The 14496-nt window shown below is 42.2% G+C and overlaps 1 protein-coding gene across 1 annotated transcript; it reads left to right on the plus strand.

Annotated features, from left to right (window-relative positions):
• The first annotated feature begins 6214 nt into the window (after nt 1-6214).
• Nucleotides 6215-11151, plus strand: ABCB15 (ABC transporter family protein). Its single transcript, XM_086797258.1, has 7 exons — nt 6215-6838; nt 7004-7058; nt 7169-7347; nt 7557-8014; nt 8125-8665; nt 8744-10605; nt 10714-11151. Exons 1-7 carry the CDS (start codon nt 6311-6313, stop codon nt 11084-11086), a joined length of 3996 nt encoding a protein of 1331 aa, XP_086653384.1. The 5' UTR covers nt 6215-6310; the 3' UTR covers nt 11087-11151.
• The last annotated feature ends 3345 nt before the right edge of the window (nt 11152-14496 follow it).

The raw sequence follows: 14496 nt of genomic DNA on the forward strand, positions 1-14496 counted from the left end.
ATCTAGAGAAGTCTCTAAATGAAGAAAAAATTCAAAAACCCCTGTATACTAAATGAAAAATGACAAGAATTAACAGTCACACTCTTAGAGCATAGAGGTAGGCGTGGGTAAAAAGAAATTCGAAAATGTGATGTCTACATCAAGGTATTCCGTTTTTTAACTTCTCCCATTTTGAAATATGCAAAATGGAAAGTCCATATTTCTGCTAATGTTTTTCAAGGCTTCGTTGTCCAAATTTCAACACGTCTCAAAAAAATCCTAATGTTTTTCAAGCTTTGTTGTCGAGATTTCAAAATACCTCAAACCTATCCAAAATTAATTCAATCTTATCTTGCAAATTTTAAAACATCTCAATCCAAAATGCACCCTTGGTCCATTTAGAAGTCAATTTGGAACTTTACATTATTTTCAAGGTAGGTTCGACATTTTTCAAACTTTACATTTTTTTCAAGCTTAGCTGTCAAAATTTCACCAATCCTATCTAAATTTAAATCAAGCTTGTTGCCCAAATTTCAAAACATCTCAATCATATCCAAAATGCACCTTAGAAGTCATGTTACAACTCTTAAAGTTTAATTCAATATTGCCCAAATTTCAAAATGTCTCAGTCCTATACAAATTTATTCAAGCTTGTTGTTTAAATTTGAAAACATCTCAGTCCTATCCAAAATGCATCCTAAACTTTTGCTCACTTAGATGTTGGCCTTGGTAAGTATATGACCTTACATTGTTCTATCTTAAATTAGTCTATATTTACGGTCTAAACAAATGTGACTATTAACTTGTGACTTAAATGTACTAACATGTAAAGTACATTGTCATGTATTAGACACATATTCATGGGCCAAACACACAACAATACATATATAAACCTCGAGACATATATATACCTCTAGGGTCCTATAAATGATGAAACCCTACACCGCAACCTTAGGCTTCATTTTGACACTTTATCATTTTTGAAAGGTGCCACTTTTGTAACCTTTTCTTTATTTATAAGCGTCAAATGAAGCCTAAAATTCTTGTGAAGCCCAAAATGGGCTTCAAATTTAAGGCTTGATCATGGACTGTGGTGGCACGCGCGCGCGCGCACACACACACACACATATATATGATACAACGAAATACCTTTTTTTTAATGCCAAGAGCCTCAAGTATAACATCATCTCATCTCCACCATCATCGAGCCCTTCGCCATCCATCAGTTACCAAATTTAAGATGAATCGCTTGCCTTGCCATCATCCACATGCATGAATTAGAAATGAAATGCCTACAGAACCACCTGAATTGAAGGCACTCGTCTTCTAGGGATTAAAATCACTTAAGAAACTAAGATGATTGATGCCCGCAAAGAATTTCAAAGTTCACAGCTTGGGAGTGCAGCCAGTGCTCGAAAAAAGCCCGGGTTTAGTGTAATATCACCTTCAAATTTTAAAAAAATACCTACAAATTTGTAATTTGAAGGTGCCAATACTTGCAAAATTTGAGGAAATATAGTACAAATATCTTCAAAAAAAAATTAAAAAAAAAACTCTTCATTAATAATTTCTTAATTTTATATAAATATAAAGGTTTTCCAATTTTTGAGAAAATAGTTTTCTTTGAGAGGAGCGCTGAGTGTGCAGCAATACACGCCACCATGCATGGGATTCTCTTTTAAAACAAGCAATATCACTTGAAAGCGTACTCTTTGACTCTGAGAGAAGTTGGAGTGTAGCGGCCTTTCGTATCGTTTGAGTCACGGCACAATAATTATGCGTGATTCGCAATTTTCGCATCCCATTTAGCATCTTAATCTGTTGATAAGGACGAACCGCTGCTCTATAAGGAACTCTTATTTATAAAACTGGAAATGTCCATTTACACATTCTCACACGTGCTTCGAAAGGAACCACTTACTACTACTAGTACACACTCCAAATCTAATTTGGGAATCTTCAAATGGAAGAAGACAAAAGCTCTTTTGTGGTGGTCATTGTGAAAACTGAAACACACGATTTTGTACTTTTCAGCTCACAACAACTACTGGTTGCTCCCAATCACGACCAGGCTGCGTGAAAACCAATTTTGGTCAACCTGTATACAACTCACAAATAATTGCAAAACATGACATGGGCATTACTTCTCTCTCTCTCTCTTTACTAGTTGGGAACTAGTGCTTCTCACGTCTTTCCAAGCTTCCAAAAATCAAATTTTGGCCAAGCTTTATACAACTAGCAAATAATTGCAAAACATGGGGCATTACTTCTCTCTCTTTACTAGTTGGAAACTCGTGCTTCGCACTTCTTTTACCCACCTCCTCCTTCTTAGCACGTCTTCCAAAATCAAATTCTACCCAAACCTCCTCCTTCCCTCCTTCACTAACAGTCAAATTCTTGCCACTTGGAAGCTTTGTGAAACTCATCCTTAAGATAATACTAGTTGGAAACCCGTGCTTCGCACATCTTTTGAGACTTCCAAAATCAAATTCTACACAAACCTCCTCAAACCTACTCCTCCCTTTCCCGAACCTCCAAATTCTTACCACGTGGCAGCTTTGTGAAACTCTTCCTTAAGATGATATAGAGATAGAGAAGAGAAGATAATATAGAGATGTCTCCTCTCTCCTTATTTCTCTCCCTTTCTTTCCTCATTGATGTTGTTAGCTATGGGCATTGAAAAATCTATGGTATATGGTACAAAATTAAGTTAACTTTTTGCTTGGTAGGCCATGTGTTCATTTGACTTGGATTGCTTTCACCATTATTAATAGGAAGCTTAAGCGTGTTGTGATTGCATGCCATCCAAATGGGAGAGTTTTGGTGGTTGAGATTTAGTATGGGGATTAGTTGACTCTTATGGATAACTTGAATGTATGTGGCTAGCAAAATTAAATGGGCCTCCTCTCCATGGATTCTCATGGGAGACTTCAATATGGTTGCAAAAGAAGCATGTAGATAGACAAGAGGGCAACACGGTTTTGATATGGTCAGAGAAGACTCATTATTGGGTACGGGAGAATGGTGTTCATAGAGGGATCACACATACTTCAACATTCAGTATGCTAATAGCTCATCAAGGTTGGACATGGTGTACTTTGGGAAGAAAGCCAACTAGACCCCTTAGACTCTCAATGTCCGGGCTGATATTAGCTCTTGATACTAGCTCTGCCTTGTTAGATCACTATGTGCTAAGCTCGAGGGGGGGGAGGGGGGGTTCAGCAAAAGGGGTTTTTTTCCTCTTGTGAAGTTATAGAAAATTTAAATATATAAGGGGATTTTTAATTGAAATGGTAAAAAAATTGGTATATAAGGGGTACTTTTATTGTAAAAAGTGTTACAGAAAGGGTGTTCTTAAAATTCAAAAATCCATAAGTAGGGGGTTTTTTAAATACCCCTTGAACGCACATGATACATATGGGGTTAATAGAGTGTCCCCCCCCCCCCAGAGGTGCTAAGATGGAGTTAGGAAACTGTCTTATGTTAGGGACAATGTGCTTTCCTATTTCCCCAAAGAAAGCTGATATCAATTCTCTTCTAAAGGATAGTTTGTTTAATGAGGAAACCCTTAAAGCCATTGAAGGAATGGAAACAAGAGGCTCCATATGGGATGTTAAGGATGAAAAGGCAATGTGCTCAGAGATCCCATACGTATGGCTGAAAAGTATGTGGATTTAGGGAAAAAATCTAGCTAGGAGGAGGACACAAGAAAGAAGGATTCAAGTTGAAAAATAGCTCTTAAACATCATCCAAAAGGGGGTGTCTGCTAATCAAGCTAAGTGGGTGGAAACAATCATTGATCCACAAGGAGGACAAAAGAACGATTCAAGCTAAAAATTGACTCTTGAATAAGCTAAATGGGTGGAAATACTCATTGAGCAAGATGAGTGCATTATTGTTCCACATATATGCCAGAGTCATATGGTCCCACTGATTTTTAAGTCATGTCGCTCTAGTAGCCATTGTGGCTCATCACACAGAGATGAGGCATGTCGCCTATAGAAATGGAGCTCTCCATTGGAGAGAGGTCAAGGGTACCACCATATGATCTAAGAACTCTTCCTTATAGAGTTGATTATAATGGTAGCATCTATTCTAATGAAAAGGGGAAGGAGGTTATTGCAAGAATCAAGAATCTTGTAAGCTTGAAGTTTACAAACTCATTCAAGACTTGGAAGGAACAAGATGCTAGCTCTAAGCAATACAAATATGATAGGTTGAAGGAGGAGTTCATGGTTCCACCACCCTATCCTTGAACTTAATGATTATATTAATGAAGAAGCGAATGAAGCTTCTCTTGTCCAACAGAAGAGCACACATCAAAAGGTGTGTTAAAAAAGGTGTGCTTTGATAAAGAATGGAAGAATGCTAAGAGGGAGGTGAGGCGATTCCCATATAAGTAAAAGCAACAACAATTGGCTAGTGCCTCCTACTTGAAACAACGTGGACCTTCACATCTAGCGTCTAGAGGAAAGAGCCACTTGTGAGCAAGCTTTCATAAAGTACAAAAAGTTCTATTTTTTCGGTGGTGAGGGCTACCCGTATCTTTAGTCTTAACTTGAAGATTTGCTAATCATGTTGGAGGACTCTCAAGGGAGCATGGAGCATGTCAGAGAACTTTGGACTCTAGAGACCGACATCGGCTCATTGGTTCCGGTATTTCACACATCCCAACGAATCCCTTGTCTTGGATTGGTTGGTAAGTACATGTACCTATCCTGTGTGGCCTCAAAGGTGGGGTGTGGTACACTAGGTGATAGCTCCACTGTGCCGTCACCTAGAGCCTTGGCATGGATGTTATGTCCTTTATCTCTTGTATGTATGTTAATGTTTATTTTGATAAATGAATGGCCAGAAGAGGGAACAAGTGCACGATGCACGAGCAGAGAGAGAGAGAGAGAGAGAGAGAGAGAGAGAGAGAGAGAGAGAGAGAGAGAGAGAGAGAGAGAGAGAGAGAGAGAGAGAGAGAGAATCCTAAAACAGAGGCATGTTGAGTAGGGAAACCCTAAAAACAACAGCAAAACCCTAAAAACGTAGCATAATGAAACCCTAAAACAATAGTAAAACAGCATCAAAGAGAGGTTGTTTCCTTTTTGTGAGCAGAAAAACCCTAAAAAAGCAGGCATGGTGAGCTGAACAGGCTCTTTTTGTTTCGTACTCTCTTCTAATAATAATAAAAAATTCTTTCTTTTAGTAGTGTTCAATATGAAGGTGTTAAATGATGACAGGAGTGCATCTCTAGGTGTGAGTGATTCGGTGGAGAATCTATTTCATTCCTTTAGAAAGAGGTTGTTCATCACTCCCCCACAAAGGAGCAATATAAGTATGGCTATGGACTTGGAGGTTGTTCATCGCTCCCCCACAAAGGAGCAGTATGAGTATGGCTATGGACTTGGAGCCCATTTCGTAATGGCTATACCTTGAACTCTAATATATATGCAATCAATGTAATCAATCGAGTATGCTCCCATATTGTTGTAATGTTCAACAAGAAAACATATAAATTGGACAAATTTTTAATACCTTTTATGCATAGATGATACAAGGGTTTTCTCGAGTGCGAGCTTTGTTTATGGAGGAGGGGGGTTAGTTTAGTATAATCGATTGATATTTTCTATATTTGTAACATTTGGTAATATTTTTCAGCTATAGGTTAAGACATTTCTCTCTCTCTCTCTCTCTCTCTCTCTCTCTCTCTCTCTCTCTCTCTCTCTCAAACATAAGAAGAAGAAGAATACATTTTGATATTTTTATTGTGTAATGTATACATAATGAGACAATAGAAACCTAATTCATAAAGAATAAAGGTCACCCTAGTAACAAGTTGAGGAGTATGATGAAATAAATGTCAGTTTGAATATTGGATTTTTCAAAAATTTGGTGAGAAACACCGGTTTATATACACTACTCACACACCCAACTCCAGTTACGTGAATGCACAACACCGTAGAGAGCAAGGATCAAACCCAACACTGGTTTATATACACTACTCACACACCCAGCCCCGGTTACATGAATGCGCAACACCATAGAGAGCACATATCTAACCCACACCACTAGTGAGACGAGGGGTGAGACCTCGTCTGCTTTTAACCACTCCACTACAGCCGTGTTCGCATGAGTTTGAATATTGTTGTTTGAGGTGAGTTTGAATATTGTTGTTTGAGGTTGACTTAAAGACGATTACTCTCGCTTTAGTTAGTTTGTCATTTGCATTATGAAGAGATTTTAAGTTTTGACCTCAACCTTGCCTAATGGGGCGGTTCATAAGGTACCGACATAGTCGAGCGCTATAAAAAATCCGAGTGTTCCGTTGAACGTATTGGCCAGTATGGGCACATCTAATGTAGAGGATGGGTCAGAAACAAGCTTACAGTTAGAGAACAATAATGATGATCTTAATGAGAGCGCAATTTATAAGAGTAAAGAAGCCTTTCTTAAGAAGGAGGAGCTGCTTCTGACCAGGAAAGAAGAGCTCTTGCTTAAGGAAGAGTCGTTGATCCACCAAGAGGAGGAATTGCTTCAGAAGGAGCAAGAACTCCTTCAAAAGCAAGAGGAATTAATGCTTTTTAAAAGCCAGCCTCTCATAAAAATGAGTAATCTTAATGAAGTGGGGAATATTAAAGACAAAAAGAAGAAGAAGAAAGGGGAAGCAGCTCCCAAGGCTTCGTTCTTAAGAATCTTTAAGTATGCGGACAACTACGATGTTTTTCTGATGATTGTAGGGTTCCTTGGGGCTGTTGGTGATGGGATCTCCACCCCCAGCATGATGGTTATTATGAGTGGCCTTGTTGATGTCTTTGGCAAAGGAGTTGGGTTTGGATTGTCCGCAGGCACATTTATGAGCGAGATTAGGAAGGTGATTATCAAAATTAATGCACGATTCAAGCTCCTCTTCGTTCATGATTAGAATACTGAGAGCTTCTCTTCATTAAATAATTTTTTATGTGACGGATCGTAGGGATAAATGTGATGACACTCGTTATAACTTAATCAGGGTTGTGACCATATAATTTTCTTGCAGCATGCGCTATATTTCATCTACGTGGGCTTGGGTGTAGGCGTCGCTAGCTTTCTGGGTAAGAGGTTTAAGCGCCTACAGAACAAATAAAGTTCATAGTCTTTTTCTTAATCAAACTGATCACAATTAAGAGTTGAGTTTCGCAACTTTTGTTTGAAAATCATGTAGAGGGATCAGCATGGATCAAGACTGGTGAAAGGCAGGCGTCTCGCTTGAGATCCTTGTATCTGAAAGCCATCTTAAGACAAGACGAGGGTTTCTTTGATGTGCAAGAAACCAGCACAGCCGAGGTTGTCAACAGCGTAGCCGCAGACACACTCACTATCCAAGAGGTTATTGGTGAGAAGGTAATTAGTTACACCTTAATTGGATTTTAGCAATTAATTCCAGCTGGTATTATACACTCACTAATGAACACCTCAATCTGAACTTGGCATCTAATCAAGACCCAGCTTCCACTTATAGTGATTGATCTAGTAATTATGATTATTACAATTAGCCTAGAATAAATAATTATCATTATTTGTTTTGCTAATTCCATAAGTTTACCTTCCAGGTACCTCATTTTACTATGCATTTATCAACCTTTGTTGCAAGCTATGCTGTTGGCTTTTATTTGACTTCACAATTAGCTGCCATAAGCCTTGCATTTATACCTCTGCTAGTCATCCCGGGCCTACTATATGGGAGAATTCTAGCAGGGCTTGCAAGGAGAATGCATGCAGAGTATCTCAAGGCCGGAACAGTGGCTGAACAGGCCATCTCTTCCATTAGAACTGTTTATTCGTTTGTAGGTGAAGAGAAAACTATACACGAATTCTCTAATACACTGGACGGCAGTGTTAAGCTTGGATTAAAGCAAGGATTAGCCAAGGGTTTAGCCATTGGCAGCAATGGAGTTGTGTTTGCAATTTGGGCTTTCATGTCATGGTATGGAAGTAGACTGATTGTGAATCAAGGACTTAATGGTGGAAAAGTTATTGCTACAGGACTTTCTGCAATTATAGGGGGCCTGTAAGCTTCCTCTGCTTTTTAATTTCTACTTGTGAATGGGAGAATTAAGTGTTGATACCTAGGGTAAGATCTGGTTTTCTATGTTATATTGTTGTTCTTTTGGATGGCAGGGCATTGGGCAATTCTCTGCCAAATATAAAATACTTTTCGGAAGCAAGTGTTGCGGCAGCTCGGATATTCGCGATGATTGAGAGGGTGCCTGCCATAGACCCGGATGATGAGGGTGGCAAAGTGTTGGGGAAGGTAGTGGGTCATTTGGAGCTCAAGAATGTGAGGTTTGCATACCCGGCAAGGCCAGAGATAACCCTTTTCGATAATTTCTCATTGAGCATCCCTGCAGGCAAAACCACGGCCTTGGTCGGGAGCAGTGGCTCCGGCAAATCCACAGTCATTGCCTTGCTAGAGAGATTTTATGACCCATTGGATGGTGAAATCCGCATGGATGGCACCAACCTTAAGCTTTTGCAGCTTAAGTGGCTTAGAGCTCAAATCGGGCTTGTAAGCCAGGAACCTGCTCTTTTTGCCACTACCATTAAGCATAACATCTTGTTGGGCAAAGAAGATGCCACCATGGACGAGATTGTTGAAGCTGCTAAGAAGTCCCACGCTCATAACTTCATCTCTCAGCTGCCGGATGCATACGAAACTCAGGTGCCGAAAAGCAAATTGTTTTCCTTGCATTGGTTAGAATGAGTTTTCGAAGATTTTTAATGTTGGGTTTAAACGCAGGTTGGAGAACGAGGAATCCAAATATCAGGTGGTCAGAAGCAAAGAATTGCCATAGCAAGGGCCATGCTGAAGGACCCGCCCATTTTGCTGCTAGACGAAGCCACAAGTGCATTGGATGCAGAGTCGGAGAGGGTGGTGCAGGAGGCGCTAGACCAGGCGGCCCTTGGCCGTACCACAGTGGTGGTGGCGCACCGCCTCTCCACCATACGAAACGCTGACATGATAGCTGTGGTGAAAAACGGCCAGGTGGCGGAGGTTGGCCAGCATGACGAGCTTCTGGAGAGAGAAGACGGCACCTACGCAGCCCTCACGCGTGCGGCCGGCGACAGGGGCGATGCCGACGCAGAACCGGCTGCGGCGATTGAGGAGAGATTCTCTCTAGTGCGAGCCAGCACGTCGAGCTGGATGAGCCGGGGGTCTACTGGCGGTGGCCGTTCGGGAGAGCTCCTACAAGTGGATGAGGTGATGGCCCCGCCCCCGTCTATGAGGAGGTTGGCGGCGCTTAACAGGCCGGAATGGCGGCAGGCGGCGATGGGCAGCGCTGGGGCAGTCGTCTTCGGCGTCATACAACCTCTCTACGCCTTCACCCTCGGCAGCATGATTACGGCGTTCTACTTGACAGACCGCGCCGAACAGCGCCGCCGCATCAGGGACTACTCATTGAGCTTCGCCGCTCTGGCGGTGGCCTCATTTTTGGCGAATGCTGTCCAACATTACAACTTTGCAGCGATGGGCGAGCGGCTCACTAAGCGTGTGCGGGAGCGCATGCTGGCGAACATCCTCAGCTTTGAAGTGGGCTGGTTCGACGCCGCCGAAAACAGTAGCGGCGCCGTCTGCGGCCGTCTAGCGTCGGAGGCTAACTTTGTCCGGTCGCTGGTAGGCGATCGCTGGTCACTCATTATAACCACGCTTGTTGCCGTCGTCGCGGCCACGAGCTTAGGGCTCTCCATCGCCTGGCGTCTCGCCGTCGTAATCATGGCCAGCCAACCCCTCGTCATTGTGTGCTTCTACATCAAACGGGTCCTTATCAAAAACATGTCCAATCAGGCACTAAGCATGCGGCAACACTCCAGCCACCTGGCAGCTGAAGCCGTAGCCCACCACCGTACGATCGCAGCGTTCGCCTCGCAATCTACGATCCTCCACCTCTTTGACAACCTGCAAGAGCAGTCCCGGCAAGCTGCCACGCGGCAAGCCCTCCTTGGCGGGCTTGGCCTTGGCAGCGCCCAGCTCACCACCTTCTTCTCATGGGCGTTGGATTTCTGGTACGGCGGCCACCTCGTTAGCCAGGGGCTCCTCTCTCCGGGCGACATGTTTAAGACGTTCTTCATCCTAGTCAGTACAGGCCGCGTCATCGCTGACGCTGGCAGCATGACGTCGGACATTGCCAAGGGGGCCGCAGCAGTGGGGTCCGTGTTCTCAATTCTGGATCGCATCAGCAGGATCAACCCCGACGACCCGGAAGCGGAGCGGCTGGAGCGCGTGAGCGGAGACCTAGAGCTACGGCACGTGGACTTTGCCTACCCACAGAGGCCCGATATTATGGTGTTCCGCAACTTCGATTTGCGGGTTCGGGCGGGGCAGAGCGTGGCGCTTGTGGGTCAAAGCGGCTCCGGCAAATCGACCGTGATCGGGCTCATTGAGCGGTTCTACGACCCCCTTAAAGGCAAGGTAAAAATCGACGGCAGGGATATCCGGTTGTTGCACCTACGCACCCTCAGGCGGTACATTGCTTTGGTTGGGCAGGAGCCCACACTCTTCACAGGTACCATTCGGGAGAACATTATTTACGGCAGAGAAGATGCGACGGCCGGTGAGATCGTGGAGGCCGCTAAAGCTGCGAATGCCCACGATTTCGTCAGGTGAAATACTTGTTCGGCAGATTAACTTATGTTACGAAGCGAGCTTAGTGTAAAATTTCAAGAAAATTTCCAGTTCGAACTTTGTTTCCTTTTTTCCTTCCTGTGCAGCTCTCTGACACATGGGTACGAGACAAATGTGGGAGAGCGAGGCGTCCAGCTTTCTGGCGGACAAAAGCAAAGGATAGCGATAGCGCGGGCAATACTGAAGAATCCGGCAATCTTGTTGCTAGACGAGGCAACCAGTGCACTGGATGCGCAGTCGGAGAAGGCGGTGCAAGATGCTCTAGATCGGATTATGGTTGGCCGGACGACGATCGTAGTTGCCCACCGGCTTTCCACCATTCAGAACTGCGATTCCATCTCCGTGGTCCAGGACGGCAGCATTGTGGAGTCGGGAAAGCACGCTGATCTCATGGCTAAAGGTGACAACGGAGCCTACTTCAACCTCCTCAGTCTTCAACAGCATACTCCTCCTCTATGATATCTCACTGCCTGGATTCTAACTCTAAATGTTTACGTTTCACTAAGTTTTAGAAATTTTTGGTTTGCCTTTGTTAAACGAGGCCTCCGCGGTACTCCAAATGTTTTAGCAAGAAAAAGAAAAAGGTAATTTTTGTGGATTTAATTTTTATCACTCAATTTTGAGGCTAAGCTTATATTTAGGGCTGCCTTGGATGGGGACGCATGAGTTACGGGGTTATGGGTGGTCATAGGCAGGGCTAATTCAAAAAGCTATAATTTAGATATATATTTGTTTAGTAGGTGTGCTTTATTGCTTCATTATGAGCCCAAACTTATATAAGTGTATCATTAGCTTTTCAGTCAAGTGACATCTTCATGAGGATGAACACACTCCGAGTGACCCAAACCGGTGTTGGGATAGGTCCTTCAAAATTGTTGCCGTCTAAGGTGAGGTATTAGAGATTTTGAGGCAAAGGCACGTAGAACGAGTTCAGGCTAAGTTCCAACATCGTGAGGAGGGAACAAGCTTACTCTAGAAAGAAGTAAGGGAAGCTATGAGAGAACAAGTTGAAGCTTAGGTAGAGTTGCGTGAGGCTAGGTAGCTCACAGAAAGGCGGCGTTAGCGTGCAGGCCAGTTTGCCGTGGGGATGCTAGGTTATGAGCTAAACATGGAAACAACTCATGGGTTATGAGATGCAAAGGGAAAGAAGCGAGTGCAAAAAATCAAGTAATCAAGTTTTGCAATGTGATATCAAAACATACATTTTCCATGTTAAAATCAAGAACTCATCAAGCTAGCATTAAAAAATATCATCTTTCCAGCTTCATTGTCACCCTTAACCTATGCAAGCACAAATATATCTCAGGCCTAAGACAAACATCGGACAAACAGCCCCAACCCCTTCAAAGAACCCAAACCCAGCACGATGCCTAGCAGCAATAATTTGTAGGAGGACGAATCATCAACATCAAGTGCGTCAAGAAGCACTGAATATAATGGTGATGGGTCATCAACATCAGCTAAATTAACTAGCGAAGGTGTTGAAAACAACCACCCTTAGAGGACAATTACAAGTAGTATTCCCAGAGGAATTGGGTTTCCAGGTAATTTTTTTAAAACATAATAGGGGCTAATAACGAGTGAAAATAGTTGATTTTTTTAATAGACAAGTGGGCCTACAAAAACTTCATGCACCGCTCCGTGGACAGAGTCTCATCTTCATTGAAATACTGAGATAGAGATGACCTCGTGTGGGGCTGTACAATGGTTTTAATATATATGTATAGAATAACATCGTAAAACATAATAATTACACTAAATTAGATAATTAAAAATAAGTAAAATAAGAAATAAATATTTGCATAGCAAAAGAATTGCGCTATTCAGCACGGCTCACTATCACATTATGCACACCATCTAGTTCACCTTTGAGTTTTCATCCTTGAGACCAGAGACTAGAATTGCAATTGTGCCCGCCCATCACAAGATGTTCATCAAGCATAATGAGAAGTGCCTGCATGCATATTTGTAGAGAGCTATTAGGCATGAAATGAGAGTGGTGATTATCTGTACGCCCTACACGAGCCCAAATAAATTCCTTCAAGGTACTCACTGTGACATTTGCGCGGCTGGTTCAAGCTCCACATATTAGAGCCAACTTTAGTGTTACTAGCATTTTGCACAAGCTGGGGTGTGGGCGAAGCTTGCTTGTTGTATACCATCATCATTCTCTAGTTGTTTATCTTCCACTCCACCACTGTCTACATCTGCAAAGTACCTGGAGCCTAGATGATCCATGAAAAAAAATTCATCAACATCAGCAGATTGAGTGATATAAGAGATTTTCATCACTTTCCAAATAGCAACAGCCCTCTTTCTATCCATTCCATTCCCTGCTTTTTAGGAGTGATCCAGTGTGCGAATTTGGGTAGTATTTCCCAGTGTGATGAGCATTCGTAACAAAGTATGCTTGCCCCTAGCTTTTTTGAGATGTAATTATCCATGTACACATATGCATGTACACATATCCATTTTTCGAGATGTAATTATCCATGTACACATATGCACGATGAAACACATTGACGGGAGTTAAACACACTACAATAGAAAGAGGGGGCAGCAGCACTTATAGTGTGGCTTTTTATAAAGGGAACTGGAAAAGTTTTGGGGTGTAAGCGTCGTTGTAAATGTCGCTATAAGCGTCGCTTTAAACGACACTAAAACCAAAAAAAAGGGACAAATTGGGATATTATTCCCAATCTGTCACATTATGTGTATGAAAACTATTATGTGTATAACATACATATCTATTAGACTAAAAAAACATATCTGTTATGTGTATAGTCTATGCATGCATAGAGATTTATGCATAAACTTATGCATTGAGCTTTAATGCATAAGCTTAAAGCTTGCATAAAGCTTAAATGCATTGAGTTTAATGCATAAGCTTAGGAATGCATAAGCTTTAACACATGTAAGAAGAATGATCCCCAGCACCCTGTTGAAAATACAAGTGAATAGGGTGTGTGCGAGAACAAGCCCTTGGTTAGAGGCTGTAAAAGAGGATGTGTAAATGTGAAAGAACCTGTGAAAAGGTGAGAAGAATCTGCTGGGAGAGAATAAAGGGTAGCATGAGAAGATTTAGGAAGTGCGGAGATATTCTGGGAAGTGTGGAGATATTCTGGGAGATATTCTGGGAAAAGTGAAGAGGTGGAGAGAATCAGGAAAAGAGGTGGAGTGAATCATGGAGAAATCAATGGGATTTGATGCTTGATGTAAACTCTATAAATTGAGGCATTGCCCTAATGAGAATTTGCTGGTTTTTGAGTATCCATGCCTACATTAATCTATTTGTTAATTATCCACTAATTATATCTTAATTATTTACTAATCACTTTATTAATGATGTTGATTCTAGTGTTTGATCCACCATAGCTTATCATAATGCTCAAATTTCAACATGGTATCAGAGCCATGCTAATTTGTGAGCCCATTATCTTGCTAATTATTTTGCTAATTAGGATTAGTAGAAAATTATAATTTTCCCTCTTTTTTCAACTCATCTCTATACCCCAGCCAGTGGAGGAGCTCCCTCTCCTTGCACACATAAAATTAGGCCAAACCCTTCTAGCACATGATAGTTTCTCATAGCTCTTCAAGCTCATCCAAACAACGTAGCAAACCGTCGTCGGATGAAGGAGAAATCGCTGTTTTAGCAGGCTCCGTTTTTCAGCAGAAGATCTCAGATCTACACTCACTCAGGGTCAATCACTCTAATTCCTCTTAGCCCAAGGTGTTTTCAAGCATGCTCTACAAGCTGGTGAAGACAGAATTCAGTTTCATCAAGTCTACAGTGAGATCCAAGCTCTTCATCAAATCTGCAGGTTACTTTGGTAAAACAGAGATTAAGCTTTCAATATTTGGTCAAA

This window comes from Cibotium barometz, chromosome 65, assembly GCF_041138505.1.
Source record: "Cibotium barometz isolate CiBa-2024 chromosome 65, ASM4113850v1, whole genome shotgun sequence".
Taxonomy (NCBI): Eukaryota; Viridiplantae; Streptophyta; class Polypodiopsida; order Cyatheales; family Cibotiaceae; genus Cibotium; species Cibotium barometz.

Bases quoted from the DNA above. Each gene is read 5' to 3' on its own strand.
- ABCB15 (XM_086797258.1), top strand. From the start codon at position 6,311: ATGGGCACATCTAATGTAGAGGATGGGTCAGAAACAAGCTTACAGTTA. The intron at 6,839-7,003 runs GTGATTATCAAA...ATTTTCTTGCAG, and splicing joins TTATGAGCGAGATTAGGAAG to CATGCGCTATATTTCATCTA. The intron at 8,015-8,124 runs GTAAGCTTCCTC...TTTGGATGGCAG, and splicing joins TCTGCAATTATAGGGGGCCT to GGCATTGGGCAATTCTCTGC.